The sequence below is a fragment of the Lepisosteus platostomus genome, chromosome 27 (assembly GCF_059453375.1).
Source record: "Lepisosteus platostomus isolate fLepPlt1 chromosome 27, fLepPlt1.hap1, whole genome shotgun sequence".
In the NCBI taxonomy this organism is placed as follows: Eukaryota; Metazoa; Chordata; class Actinopteri; order Semionotiformes; family Lepisosteidae; genus Lepisosteus; species Lepisosteus platostomus.
Window position 1 is genome coordinate 8024195 of NC_142637.1, and position 13956 is coordinate 8038150.

A 13956-nucleotide genomic window follows, 5' to 3' on the forward strand; every position below is an offset into this window, starting at 1 on the left:
CTGATGGTGATGAGGAAAGCACAGCTCTTTGCTTAATTCCCAAATCAACAAACAATTAAAACGGATATTCAAATTCTCAGACAGCAGGACAAACAGGAGGACAGGAGACCAGACTGCATCATCACAGTGCAATTCATAAAAAAGCTTTATTTGAAGCAAAGTAAGCTTACACATACACTTGGTGACAGGGATCTGACAAGCAAGATGTGTTGCAAATAAGATACAATCTCAAAATTTCAATTCGATGAGGCATTTTTCACAGGCAGGCTTTTGCACAAAGACTGCCAGCCAGCTAGGTGTAAAAAAAAATGTGTCCCTGTGCAGCATTGCTCTTCATGGAAAGCTCAGTTTTTGCCCAGGATGTCTTTAATCCACGGGATGAAGGCAGAGATGTTGGTATAGACACTGGGCTTCTTTTCACAAGGCTTGCTGCCATAGGAGACGACACCATGTGCCACCCCATTGCAGACTAGGGGTCCCCCAGAATCCCCCTGAAATGCACACACACACACTCAGAGAATACAGGAGAGTCCCTATGTAAACAAAGTATTTGGCAGAAAATCAACATTGCAGTACATTAATGGATCAGTCTAGACAAAAGATATTAGAGGGCCAGACCATTATTCTAATTATTGTGAATTTTTATAGCTCTGTGGCCTGTTTGGGAATCTCAGGTGACAGGATGTTATTTAATATGATTTTTTTTTTGTCTGCTTGGCTGGAAACTTAATCGAAACTCCCCCTCGAGGTCTTTGGTTAGCAAAACAGAAAGCATTATACGTAGGAGAACATTGCAATTCGCCTGCAATTTCATCCTCACATTCTGAACAGCTTTGATGCATTAGCGTTTCAGAAGCATTTGCCATGGAAATTACATCATCAGTAGCGATAATAAGACATTGCTTGCAGAAGAATCCCTGATATTTGATCAGGTATGTTTAGCTAGAAAACTATGGCTAGTTTGGAGTGAAGCTTTGAGCTGAACTAACTGAATGTATTCCAGTGTACAAAGATAAAAGCTGTAGCAGAGGTTGTGGTTAGCAATGGTTGTGGTTACAACCCCACAAAGATTCATTTAATCAGTTTGGTCCAATTTTTATAATGACAAAAGTGAACTGATGAATGCAAAGAATAATATTAAATACTTTAGTCATCGCCAGCTCCCTCACTCCCAAGGAATGAACCAGGGAGTCAACTGCAGTGGTGAAGTTGAAGTGGAGGAAGGGAAACCAGAAAAGAGTTGTGGGCAGCCAGCGAGTGTTTACTGTATATGTAGGACAGCGGAAGTGTGACATAACAATTTGACCTCTTTCTGAACTGTTAAACAGCGCCCCTTGCCACCTGATAAGGAATGAAAAGAGGTTAATAAAAAAAGAAAAGCAGCATCGCTGTACCTTACAAACGCCACGCTCAGGAACGCCAGCACAGATGTTCATCTCATTGAACTCTTCTCCCCAGTGGTCCCTGCAGGCCTGCAGGCTCTTCACAGTCACGCTCACCTCCAGCAGTGTGTCAGAGAGCTTGCGTGCTTTCTTGTTGACTGAACCCCACCCAGCCACGCAGCACTCTGCTCCTGCCCCCACGCTGCTCTGATCGGCCGGCAGGGGAATCAGGTTCACCTCATGGCTCAGGCGCGCCTTCTTCTGCAGCTTTTCACAGGAGAGGGAGCAATGACCGTCAGAGCATTCCCGCTGTGGCCACCAGGGCGGCGCTCACACCTTGTAAGACAAGCTGGACCAGGCTCTTGCAGTGCAATTGAGCTTGCCCTGCTCTCTTTGGCACATTTAGGTTCAGATAAATGCAATATTCGAAATATTTGTAAAATATTTAAATTAATATAATAATAAATTATTTAAAAAATGCAATAATCATATGATAATATTTCTTCAAAAATGCATTGCCAACAATACATTAAGTAGCCTTTATTCAAACAACGTGTTTTCCAGCAAAAGGTGGATTTATTTTTATTTACCTCCAATCTGCTTTCTGGTGTTATTTTCTTACTTGACCTGTGTCTTACCTTCAGCATCATGATGTCGTTTTGGTAGTTAATGTTCGTGTAATTGGGGTGAGGAATGGCCTTCTCTACAGGTATGACCTGCTGTGCGGCTTCATCCTCATGGATGTTGTGGGCTCCAAGCAAAACAGTGTAGGTGCTGTGAGACACACAGGGGATGTATTAGCATTCTCGCACAATGTCACCAGAATGACCATCACGCCCTCATCCCATCACGTTCCCACACCAAACGACACCACTCCTGCCAATCAGCCAATCAGCCAACCACGACACTCCATCAATCAGTGCACCTTCTCCCTCGCACAACACTTCAACCCTCCAGAACCCTCTGCTCCCTGCCTCGTGTTGGTTGTTCTTTGGAGCTCCTACCTTACCTTAGTTTTCTAAACCAGCTCCTTGCTTTTCTCGTTCCGAACCATGGAACCCCAAGGTTTTTAATGGCATTTAGCGGGTGAACCATTTCAGGATCGGCCAATTCGAACCAGACCTGTGGCGATATCAGCACTTTTAAAGACTGCGCCGTCTCCGGTATGAATCCCTTTCTCTTCACCCTCTCCACTCTTTGCAATGACCAGCTGGGCCATTTCCAAAATGGAACTTTGCAGCCTGCACTCTTGCAATACTTCAGCCCAAAGCCCGAACACTGAACACTGAAGACAATCCGCAGCTCAGGTAGACAAATGGGTTTTAAAATAACCTGTCATATTCCATTACATCACACACGTAATATTTGACTTCACAAACTGCGATTTTCACGTCACATCTTTCTCAAGCTAAAAAAAACAACAACCAAAACAAATCCCGTTCAGTAACTACACGACTGACACCACATTAAAAATGGCCGACCTACTGTATGTGAGAAAGGCCTACCCATCCATACATGCAACTTAGGCCAGACAGACGACAGACGGACGGACACACACAAGGGAACAAAGGGCATGGAATACCCACAGTCCTTTGCAGTGCGCCGCAGTCATAATAAAGTCATCACGGATCAGAAACCCTCCACAGCTGGTTTCTCTGCGCTCTCTGCCAATCACCAGGTAGGCCATGTAGGGGCGGCTGTGCTTGCTGACTTCATGTCCTCCGATGATCTCGTCACCAGAGACACCTGTCAATCAAAGAGAGCTGGACTCAGGCCCCCCCTCTCAAAACAACAAGGAGGCTCTGCGCCCCACAGATCCCACCCCAGCACCTTTCCTGGATTACAGAACGTTTTTAATTCATTGATCTCTGTTCCGTTTTCACCTTCACACTGGATCGATTCTCACCCACAGTGCACCACATCTGGTTATTAAATGGTCAAATCACTTTTTGGATTTTTACATTTCATCTTATGCTACCAGTGTGCAGGAATGCTGTGGCCAGTCTGCAGTGATATTGCGGCCAATGTGCAATGATATTATACTGAATGCTGTAATTCTCTGGTCATAACGCAGTGATATTATCAAAAAAACAAAACGAAAGTAGATTTTTTCTGTCTAGCAGCTCTTCTGTGCCACACACTCAGACAGCAAGGAAGTCAGTCAGAACTTGGTGTTGTTTTAAAGATCGGATCAGCTCTAGTCAATCAGTATTGCTGTTCTGGGGCAGTTTTCACATGAGCCACACTGAGACAGTGGCACAGATATTATTAGGCTTCTGCCTGCTAAATAAATTGATGCAAAATAAAAGTGTCAACAACGAACATGAAAAGCCATCGTGCAAGGGCATTGGTTTTATATCTTTTACTTGTGTTTTCACAGGACACTGTGCAGAACTCTCCTTTCAAGCTCATTCGTGTTTCAGAAAGCGCTTGACAAAGGGTTTGCATGGCACTTGAATCAGCCACATGAACTAAAAGGTGGACCGGCTGCTTTTGAAATGAACACACCTTGCCAAAGACTTGACAGCTACCTATATTGCGACACGTGTTGGGGCCTTGATAAATGTGGAACAAGTATGTCTCCTAGCCATCTCCTCCTGGATCAACTCCCTTCATCTTAACCTCAAGACCGCTTGTAGTCTTCTCCCCCCTCTGTGGGCGCCTCCCACCTCTACTCCTCTGGACTCCACCACCCTCCCCCTGCTCCTCAGCCAAGAGTCTTAGTGTCTCTCTTGTTTCCTCCCTGTCCTGCTCCCTGCACATTTCTCCTCTGGCACGCTCCTGTCGCCTCCTCTGGAGCAGCCCAGCCCCTGTCCGGGCCCGCGGACCAGAACCAGGACCTGGTCCCAGCTAGGACCTTGCAGACCGGGCCAGGTCTAAAGGACGAGCTCGGTATTTTGTCTTCCCTTGTTTTGTTCTCAGCCTAATCCATCCTTAGATGAGGAGGACCTGAGGGAGCTGGTCCCTGGTACAACAGAGGTTGAGAAACGCTGGCGTTTTGGACCCCTGTGACTCCTGCTCCTGCTCATCCAGAGTTTGTGACTCTGCTTGACTTTCCTCTTCCTCGCTGTTCTCATGCTCCTCTGTCACTCCAGTGTAATTTGCTAATTGCACTTATTCACTGGACACATGGCACACAGTGCATGTGGAGTCGTTACTTTCCTGCATTGCTTTCTCTCTACCTGTATATGCTGGCTCCTTCTACGTCTTACTACTGCCCTTTTTCCTTTGCAATTACACTCCCTGCAAGCTTTGTACACTGTGTGTCATTCTGGAGAAGGCTGCCTGCACAGCAAATAATATTAAAAACAACAGCGACAGCAGGGTGCTGTGGAGGTTCATGCTGCTGTTTCACAGCCCTTGTGCAATGGGTTCAGTTCTGCACAGGGAACATTCTATGTGCAGTCTGTGGTTTGTATGTTTTCCCCGCATTTGAGAAGTTTTTCTTCAGATGCTCCGTTTTCGTCCCAGAGAGAAATGCTGGGTAGGTTAGCTGGTGTGTGTTTATGTACCACCAGTACTGGACTGGTGTTTGGTTTAGGGGTGTCCTGTGCTTCTAGGATTAACGATGAGATGTTCTGACCCTTTCCAGGAGTAATGAGTTCCTGATTCACGATAGAGTGATGGATAAGAATACAATCGTCATCCAATGAATGTTACTAGCACCAAAAGTGCCTGAATATCTAACAAAAATGTAATGCTTTTATTTCTATAATGTTCCATGATGGAGACACGGCACTTGTGCTGAATCTTCCTGTTTATTAACAGTGCATAAGTCAGCCTACATTTCTTTGATATGGAAATAATGGTATCAGCAACTGAGTTCTTCATCTGTTGGGAGAGCTTAAAACTTCTGCTCTAAATCAGCTACAGAGCACAGGCTTCATCTGCTCACTACTCGTGCTGCTGTTTCTGTCAATAATTCTGCTTGTTGCACGCAGTGTTAACGAGTGGTGATCGCAGACAGAATGAGAAATGACCAGTTCACAGACCGAAGACAGACACAACAGTAGTGGAAAGAAGAGAGGATTCATATCTACCTGCGAGTGCAGAAACCAGGGTGAGCATCACAAGGACGCACAGAGTCACCATGCTGGGAGTCTGGGCTGTGCGTCTGCTTTCGGGTTGAAATCTCATCTGAAGGGTTTCAGCAGGGCAGTGGTTTATCTGCGTATTTAGCAACTACTCAGCAAGCCTTCTAGCAGTTCTAATTTGCATCACAGACAAACTGATTGTAGCCCTTATCAGACTACCACGCCAGTGTAGAAAATAAGCACTTATCTTTGCTTTTAACTTATTTTGAGCAGCTTGAGAAAGGTCATCTTACAATTTCAAGGCTACTTTTACAAGGTAGAGGTTAATTCCACGCTGAAAAGTAGAGTTTTGATCTTGCAGTGCATTCCTGACCCTTCAGCACAGTGGAACGCAAAAGTGTGGATACTTCTCATTTCAAACCATGGTAGCTCATTCATTAAGTTCAATATATATATATTGTTCTTTAAGACCTACTGATCTTGCATTGGAGAGAGATATCACTGATAATTAAAAATGCTACAATAAGCAACATGTGTCAAACAATGCAAATTAATGAACAGCACTGTTTAATTGAGGGGTGCCAATAATTGCCAAGCAGTTACTACCTCTCTGGTGTTCATAAGAATGTCTCTCTTGGCCTTTTCCATAAAAGTGAATGTCAAGCAAAGCTGATGACAGTTCCGAGAAAAGTATTGAAAATGTAAGATTATACGTTTTTGGTTATGCATTTCTGAAGAAGGCAGGCTCTGTGGACGCGCTTTCCCACCTTTTAAAATGAAGAATCCAAAGGCAATAGGGCCATCTTGAGGTCATAGCTACACACGACCCATTTCTTTTCCATGTCTTTGCGATTGGCTCTCTGGCTCCCTCTAGAGTCAGCATCGGGTTTAGTTATTGTCACCAAAAAGCTCACTTAAGGTGTAGTACAAGAGTGCTTAGAGACGGTGCTTTCATAAAGCCTGTTCATGAGGAATGACAAACACCCAAGAATAAAGCATCATGGAGCAAAATTGTGGCTTAACCCGCTTGGCTGAGGGCTGACCGGCCAGAGGACAAGGGGACCTGGACCCCCATGCAGGGTGACCAAGGGGCAGCTGCAGAGGTGGAGGTGGGATGCAAGAGACATGCAAGAGAGAGACACAGGGATCTCGTAGGTATTTATAGCATCTGGGAGAGGAATGGGTGGTCAGGAGCGATTGCTAATTACTGACAGCTGAGTCCGATTGAGCTTGGTTGTTGTCATGCCTCCCGAATTTTTTGTTATAAACTCCATTTGTGAAATGCTTGTGCTGAGAGGTCAGCATTACTCTGACACAGAGATCTTGGCTTCTCTTTCGAGACAAACTGGTCAGCGGAACTCCTCCGCTGTGCTAATGCACCAGATTTCATATAAGCAGAGAACATGACTTGGGGACCATATATTTTGGCAAAGATTCAGCAAGCAGGACAGGTTACAAAATAATTGAGCACAGCTTCACTGCAATACAGCTTGAGTTTAAAGGTCCATTTTGCAGACAGGCACTCAGGCCCGCGAACAGTGGTTTTATATACGGGCTGCGATATGGAAGCTCAGTTCTGCTCCAGTGTCTCTCTGATCCAGGGCTCGTACACGGAGATCTTGGTGTAGATGGTGGGCTTCTCTTCACAGGGTATGCTACCCTGAGAAATGATGCCATGTGCCATTCCTTCACAGACCAGGGGTCCCCCAGAGTCCCCCTGAAATACACACACACAGTAGGCTGTGAGCACTGCACACCTGCATTGTAACAGGGCTGCTTCTCAAATTTCTTAGATATTTTTCTGGCCCACTATCCTTATTTCTCAATGATACCTATTCAAACCTCGTTGGGCACCTGTTCATCTTAACACTGGGCCCCTGAGCAAGGCCCTTCACCCCAACTGCTCCAGTATAAATGGCTGACCCTGCGCTCTGACCCCCAGCTTCTCTCCCTGTCTGTGTGTCTCATGGAGAGCAAGCTGGGGTCTGCAAAAAGACAAATTTCTAATGCAAGAAACTGTATATGGCCAATAGAGTGATCTTAGACTGCAGATTCACCAGTGCTTACAGGCGCTTAGAACACACGCCATGCGCCTGCTATCTCAGACCTGTTACCAAAAAGGCAGTGAAGTGGGGAGAGTATCTCTGCTGTTGTACCCTGGAGCAAGGTGCTTCAGTCTGATTGTGCCACCAATAGTTTTAAAACCTTTCAAAACTTTTTTTTTAAGGGGCTTAAACTGAATATTCACATAAATCAAATAAAACTAATAGGGTTTTTTTTTTAAACTGGGGTTGAAGGTCTCAGGTGCTAGCTGATAACAGAAGAGAATACCACAGTAAAACTGAAGTGTGGTTTCAGTACCCTGCAGATTCCACGGTCAGGGATGCCTCCACAGATCTTGGTCTCGTCGAAGGTCTCCTCCCACTCTTTCCTGCACTCCTCGTCGCTCAGCACCGTCACTTGCGTCTCCCGGAGCTCGGGAGAGCTGTTTCTCCCCTCCCTGTCCACAGCCCCCCATCCCGCCACCGAGCACACGGTCCCGGGGGGCACCCGTCTCCCCGAGTCTGGCCTTCTTCTTCAGCTGCGAGACAACAGACGCGTTCGGGACTGTTCGGGGACTCTCGCGCGGGACCCGAGCGCGCGTTCTCGAACCGCGGACCCTGAGCTTGTGGACCGCGGCCGCGCGCGTCGACCAGCGCCTTGTTTTCGCTTCTCGCCCAGTGTAAGTAAGCAAGATCACGAACGGGCTCAGGCAAACCGTTTGTTTCCTATTCCTCTTAATCCGTGGACAATAAAATCAAGCGTTTCTAATTACGTTCTAATCTACAGACACTGTAGCAAATCGTCCTTCGCCTTTTGATTGGGTTCATTAATTTAATTGTGGGGGTGATGGAATTAACTTTATAATTATTTGCATGTTTACATAAACTTTTACATATTTGTTTTATCTATGTGGTAATTTTTGATTATTTATTCATTTTATTTATTTTTTTTAATTTTATTCGTCATCCTTTGGCTCATTTTGTGAAGACTGCAACTCAATCATGACAATAACACATTTGAACATCATGGCTCAATTGCAACGATCCTCCCGAGTTGGTACGCAGCTGCGTATTAAGTTGCGGTTTAGTTAGTACGGTACTTTCTGGCGATCATTTCCAGCTCTGAGTTCAATTGCAGCGAAAACACGTGCGGGACACAGTTGGAGTTCAGCTGAATTTGTGCTTAATCCGGTTTCCAGGGCTCGGCGTCGTTGTTGTCCTAATTAGCCCGAACTTCAGGGGACTGTGCATCAGAACATTTCAATTCATCTGATAAGTGGGTTAATACGTAGGCCACGTTAATATTGTAACGGGGTTCACGTGGGTATGCACCCTCACCGCTCAACAGGGACCCAGCCTCTTGAGCCAAAGGGAGATCTCCCGTCAGCCCCGCGGCTGCGGGCCCTGCTAGTCACAGGGAAAGGCGGTGACGTCACCGCGCTGGTAAACCGGCTCGCACAACCAACGGAGGCCGTATGCTATGCGTTTAAACTATACAATTATTACTTTGTCTGTTTCTTGTTTATATTTAAACTATATTTCCTGACAAATTAATGTTAGTTTTTGACATGAGAACTGCATTTAGGCTACAGTTTACCGGATGAGGGGACGTAGTTATTAATGAGCTACTCAACTGCTATTAGTTACGAAACAAAGGAGAGGCGCAGCGTTTGAAACAGAACTCTCTGTACGATCCATATCCTCATTATCCCTGCTTTTTTCTTTGATAACCACAATAAAATATTTAACAAATCGATTCAGTTGACTCCCATATTTTAAAGAACACATTGAAGGCTCACGCTCCGTTTCTTTAACTATTTGCTTAAGTTCTGTTCTCTTCACTCCCTAGGATATCTTAACATTCACAGCTAGTAATAATGATTGACATTGAATGTAATTATTAGTAAATGACACTTTTGTTAACACACACGTATTAATAAACTTCATTATGAGTCAATGTGGTATGGGTGTTAAGCAATTTGAGGTAAATATTGCAATCATTTTCCAAGCGACGGATGCATAAATTCAGTACGTAGTGACGATATTATTTCCACGACATTCGAGGGCCTTCTAGTGCGATCTAGCGCTACGCTAAGTACGGTACTAAGCTGCTTAAACCATATGACGAGGTGGTGTAACTTAGTCCGCTACTTAAGTCACCTCTAGAGGGCAGCAGCTGTTATTTTGTGTTCGTTGCAATCGAGAACAGGTTTAGCACGGCGCTGCGGACTGAGCACAGCGGTAAAGTTCGTTGCAATTGGTCCTAAAGTGGAGCACAAGTTTAAACCGCAGCTGCGTACTAAGCACGGGTTGAACTCCTGTTAGTCCGCTGCTCTCAGTTCGCTGCAAGTGACCCCGTCTGTTCCAGCCACTCGGTCCCGCCATCCCTAAGATTCACGATTGACAGTTGTCTGCTTTCTAGCTTCTTAGCTCTCTGTAAGTTCAGTGCACACATCAATCTTTTCGACAACTGCAATGACGAAAGTTTAATGTACGATTTGTTTCCTGTGCTGGATAGTTTTAGTGAGGAAAACAAAAACGGCTCACCGTGACGTCACCGCTAATCTCCTCCCACCGCTAGTTTATTTCTGCCGAGTTGGGGCAAATTCTGCAGTAGAGGTGGGGGGGGTCTGTATTTGTTCCTTTACAGCAGTAATGTAACATGATCTGGAGTGCTTACCTTCAGCAGCATGATGTCATAGGTCCCGTTGTTGTAAAGGGGGTGAGGAAAGGACTTCTCCACATCTATGACCTGCTGCGTCTCCTCATCTTGAAGGATGTTGTGAGCCCCAAGGAGTGCAGTGAGTTTGCTGCATGTATATACACATATACAAGGGGTGTATGAAGCAACCATGATACAACTCTGTGCATGGAGGAGTGGATTTGGAGCAGAGAAACGACAAAATAAAAGAAAAATAAAAGAGCGTTTGCCTGATGACACCGAAGGCCACCAGAGGGCGCAGTTTATTTCTCGATGTTTTTTTTAAAGATTGCTGGCACTGTGACCCGCAAGAACTTCATTTCTACATTTCTTCTAAAGTTTGCTGGCAATGTGACCCGCAAGTAGATGATCGCATCGACTAAGAACCACTACAACAACAACCATAGCGATACCAATTCAGCAACGATAAATAAAAGTATAGAGTACCCTTTCTAATAATATCACAAGCTCCTGTCCAGGATTGTACAGTCCCATAGCTGTGAAGCCAGAAAACATTGATTTTAATTAAGTCCTTAGGCAACACATAAGATCAGAGTCTCTGCACAACAAGTTCAGAGGAGCAGTGTAGCAGTTCAATACCGGCTTTGTAATAGTAAGGAGATGAACTATTCAGCGCTTTATATGTCAGCAACAGAACCTTGTAATATGTTCTGTATTTGACAGGTAGCCAGTGTAAAGGAGCCAGGACAGGGGTTGCATGCTCCTGAGAACCAGACTTTGATAAAACCCTGGCAGCAGAGTGACTTATTAAGGAGTATACTGTAGCTGATGCACCAGTAAACAGGGCGTTAAAAGTGGCATATTCCTGATGCAACAAAGATATGACAAACATTTTCAGTAACCTTTAAAGAAAGGGGTGGTCTTAATATTGCATGGATGAAAAAGAAACCTCTGTATAAATTTCAACAACATTAGTTAGAAGGTTTTTAACCGACATAGCAGCACTTGTTTCCATCGCAGCTAAAGACAGTTTTCCCATTTGCATAGCTGGTGTGGGTAACTCATAACGGAGAAGAGCTTCACTTCTGCTCCGTGACTGTTAAAATGCAAAACCCTCCCCCACTGCTTGATTCCAGATGAGCGTCTTAACATCACTGGGCGACCCACAGCAGAGAGAGCTTCAGTCTGCACTTGGACAGTATGCACACTAAGATTTGAAATTGCTCGGCTTAATCAATTATTTTCTGCCTGATGTGTCCAAAAATGTCAATTGCTTAAATTCAGGAGGAGGTATCAGAACTAACACCCAGCTTACTGATTGACTATTATCTACCTCAACGGTAGAAGGCTTGAATCAAGGTGAATCAAAAGGTTCAAGTGAGCTCAAAGCCAAACTCATGAACTTTTTTGGAATAGCCAATACCTTTCCTTTCAAGAACCGTCCAGATGAGATCTTTGAATCAATTAGCAATTGATTTCCCAAATAAATGCCCCTCCCCCCTCTTGTTTAAAAACATATGATCTTATATTCTTGAGACAGATCAGATCAGACATGATAATTATCAGATCATGTTAGCTGGTAAGTGACAGAGGTTCTGTGCCGCACCATTTTCTGTGTGAACATGTTCCATCTGGTCACGTTTTATTACACCACATTACGTAATGTTTTAAAAGAGCTGGTCAACTTTGCAAGCCGGCATAGGCGGCACATTCGTGCAAGGGTGAGGACAGGGATAGAAACGAATGCTTACGTTCCTCCACAGCTTGCTGCAGTCAGGATGAAGTCTTTCCGAATCAGAAAGCCCAAACAGCTAGTGTGACGGTCGGCTCTGGATATTATCACATAGGCCATGTAGGGTCTGCTGTGAGGCTGGGCGACTTCGCCAGAAAACACTGTCGAGCAGACAGATTCAGTCACAGTTTGAACAGAAACCTCACCCAGAGCTTTCATCTCCAGCTGGCTATCGCTCCAGTGCCCAGCCTGACCAATAAGTGGTTTTCCACTGGCTTCTCTCACTACAGAGTTTCAGCCTTTTCTTTTGCAAAATGATCATTATTACTGTAAGACTAGATTAGACTGGATTAGAATTTGCACTTTGCCTACTGCTCCAGAATGTATTTGCTTAGAAGGCTCCCCTATCCAGTGTGATAGAGGTAGAGCAAAACTACTGCACTGTATACCAAAACTGCTACTGCGTCTTCTACTACTGCTACTGCTATTGCTACTGCTACTGCTACTACTACTGTTGCAACTACTGCTACTGCTACTGTTAATGCTACTACTGTTGCAACTACTGCTACTGCTACTGTTAATGCTACTGCTGCTACTGTTGCAACTACTGCTACTGCTACTACTGTTACAACTACTGCTACTGCTACTGTTAATGCTACTGCTACTACTGTTGCAACTACTGCTACTGCTACTGTTAATGCTACTGCTACTACTGTTGCAACTACTGCTACTGTTAATGCTACTGCTACTACTGTTACAACTACTGCTACTGCTACTGTTAATGCTACTGCTACTACTGTTGCAACTACTGCTACTGCTACTGTTAATGCTACTGCTACTACTGTTGCAACTACTGCTACTGTTAATGCTACTGCTACTACTGTTACAACTACTGCTACTGTTAATGCTACTGCTACTGCTGCTACTGTTGCAACTACTGCTACTGTTAATGCTACTGCTACTACTGTTACAACTACTGCTACTGTTAATGCTACTGCTACTACTGTTGCAACTACTGCTACTGCTACTGTTAATGCTACTGCTACTACTGTTACAACTACTGCTACTGCTACTGTTAATGCTACTGCTGCTACTGTTACAACTACTGCTACTGCTACTGTTAATGCTACTGCTACTACTACTGTTATTACTACTGTTACTGCTACAACTGCTACTAAAACTAAAATACAACTAAATTCAAAATGAAATTCCGGTTCAGATTATAAATTGATGATACCAATGTAGCATAAGCAGTCTTGTGCAACGGAGTCATGGTATCTGCTCTACAGTGTGTTTCACTATGGTGAAAAGTTTCACTTTGGGCTGCTCCGTATAACCCAGGTGAGGTTTTGTAAGGTTAACAGTTTTGGTACAACACAGTAGTTTTAATACGGGTGCAAAAAGTTAATGAGGCGTCCGAAAATGTCCAAAAGAGCTCCTTCACAGCTGATATACTGTTTTACAAAACCTAAGCGTAGCCAGAACTCTCCATTTCCAAGCACACAAACCTTACAGTGGCCCCTCATTAAGAAGCAGGGTTTTCGTGATTACTGTACCTGCAAGAGCAGAAGTTACACCGAAAGCCAGAAGTGTGTAGAGAATCTCCATGCTGGGTGTGCAAGTTGTAGAGCTGGGTCTGGGCTTGGCTGTCTTCACACAAGCAGGCTGGGCTCTGGTCTCGGGTTTTTCAGCAGAACAGTGTACTTAACTGCAGCCTTGGCACCTCCTGCAGAGAGGCACACAGGTCTGTGTGGATACATGCCAGGGGCGGCTCAAATGCCAATCACTGGTTGAAAACAGGCACGATCGAAACTGAATTAATCATTCTCAAATGGACACAAAATAACAAGAGCTGGAGGGAGAAGGGCTGTAATTTCACACAGTAGAAAAGTAAGATTTGCACAAGTCTATTCCATTTACATTAAAATAAAAAAGAAAAGGATGCAAGATTACAAATTACATCAGAACCTATCCATCTTCTAACTGATTTATCCAGTACAGGGTTGGAGAAGATGCTGGAGCCTATCCCAGGAAGCACTGGGATACACGATGGACATGATGCCAGTCTATGACACACATAGACACACTTATCCAGCCAGAACAG

At 44.6% G+C, this 13956-nt stretch overlaps 2 protein-coding genes across 2 annotated transcripts; both read right to left on the reverse strand.

The window, feature by feature from the left end:
* Positions 1-121: 121 nt before the first annotated feature.
* LOC148639235 (granzyme B(G,H)-like) lies at positions 122-6991 on the reverse strand. The gene is made up of 5 exons (XM_088621715.1): positions 5423-6991; positions 2969-3128; positions 2021-2156; positions 1395-1649; positions 122-491 (listed from the first exon to the last, which is right to left on the reverse strand). Exons 1-5 carry the CDS (start codon positions 5517-5519, stop codon positions 345-347), a joined length of 795 nt encoding a protein of 264 aa, XP_088477841.1. The 5' UTR covers positions 5520-6991; the 3' UTR covers positions 122-344.
* Positions 6992-6994: 3 nt separating this feature from the next.
* LOC148639236 (granzyme-like protein 1) lies at positions 6995-13576 on the reverse strand. Its single transcript, XM_088621725.1, has 5 exons — positions 13409-13576; positions 11872-12013; positions 10139-10268; positions 7778-7997; positions 6995-7133 (listed from the first exon to the last, which is right to left on the reverse strand). The coding sequence occupies exons 1-4, from the start codon at positions 13458-13460 to the stop codon at positions 7794-7796; spliced, it is 528 nt and encodes a 175-aa protein (XP_088477851.1). The 5' UTR covers positions 13461-13576; the 3' UTR covers positions 6995-7133; positions 7778-7793.
* Positions 13577-13956: the final 380 nt, after the last annotated feature.

Excerpts from the sequence above, each read along its gene's own strand:
- LOC148639235 (XM_088621715.1), bottom strand. The coding sequence starts at position 5,519 with ATGAGATTTCAACCCGAAAGCAGACGCACAGCCCAGACTCCCAGCATG. Across the intron at positions 1,650-2,020 it reads ACGACATCATGATGCTGAAG|CTGCAGAAGAAGGCGCGCCT; the intron begins GTAAGACACAGG and ends TCCTGTGAAAAG. Across the intron at positions 492-1,394 it reads CTGAGCGTGGCGTTTGTAAG|GGGGATTCTGGGGGACCCCT; the intron begins GTACAGCGATGC and ends TGTGCATTTCAG.
- LOC148639236 (XM_088621725.1), bottom strand. The coding sequence starts at position 13,460 with ATGGAGATTCTCTACACACTTCTGGCTTTCGGTGTAACTTCTGCTCTT. Across the intron at positions 10,269-11,871 it reads GCAGCAAGCTGTGGAGGAAC|CAAACTCACTGCACTCCTTG; the intron begins GTAAGCATTCGT and ends ATATACATGCAG. Across the intron at positions 7,998-10,138 it reads ATGACATCATGCTGCTGAAG|CTGAAGAAGAAGGCCAGACT; the intron begins GTAAGCACTCCA and ends GTTGTCTCGCAG.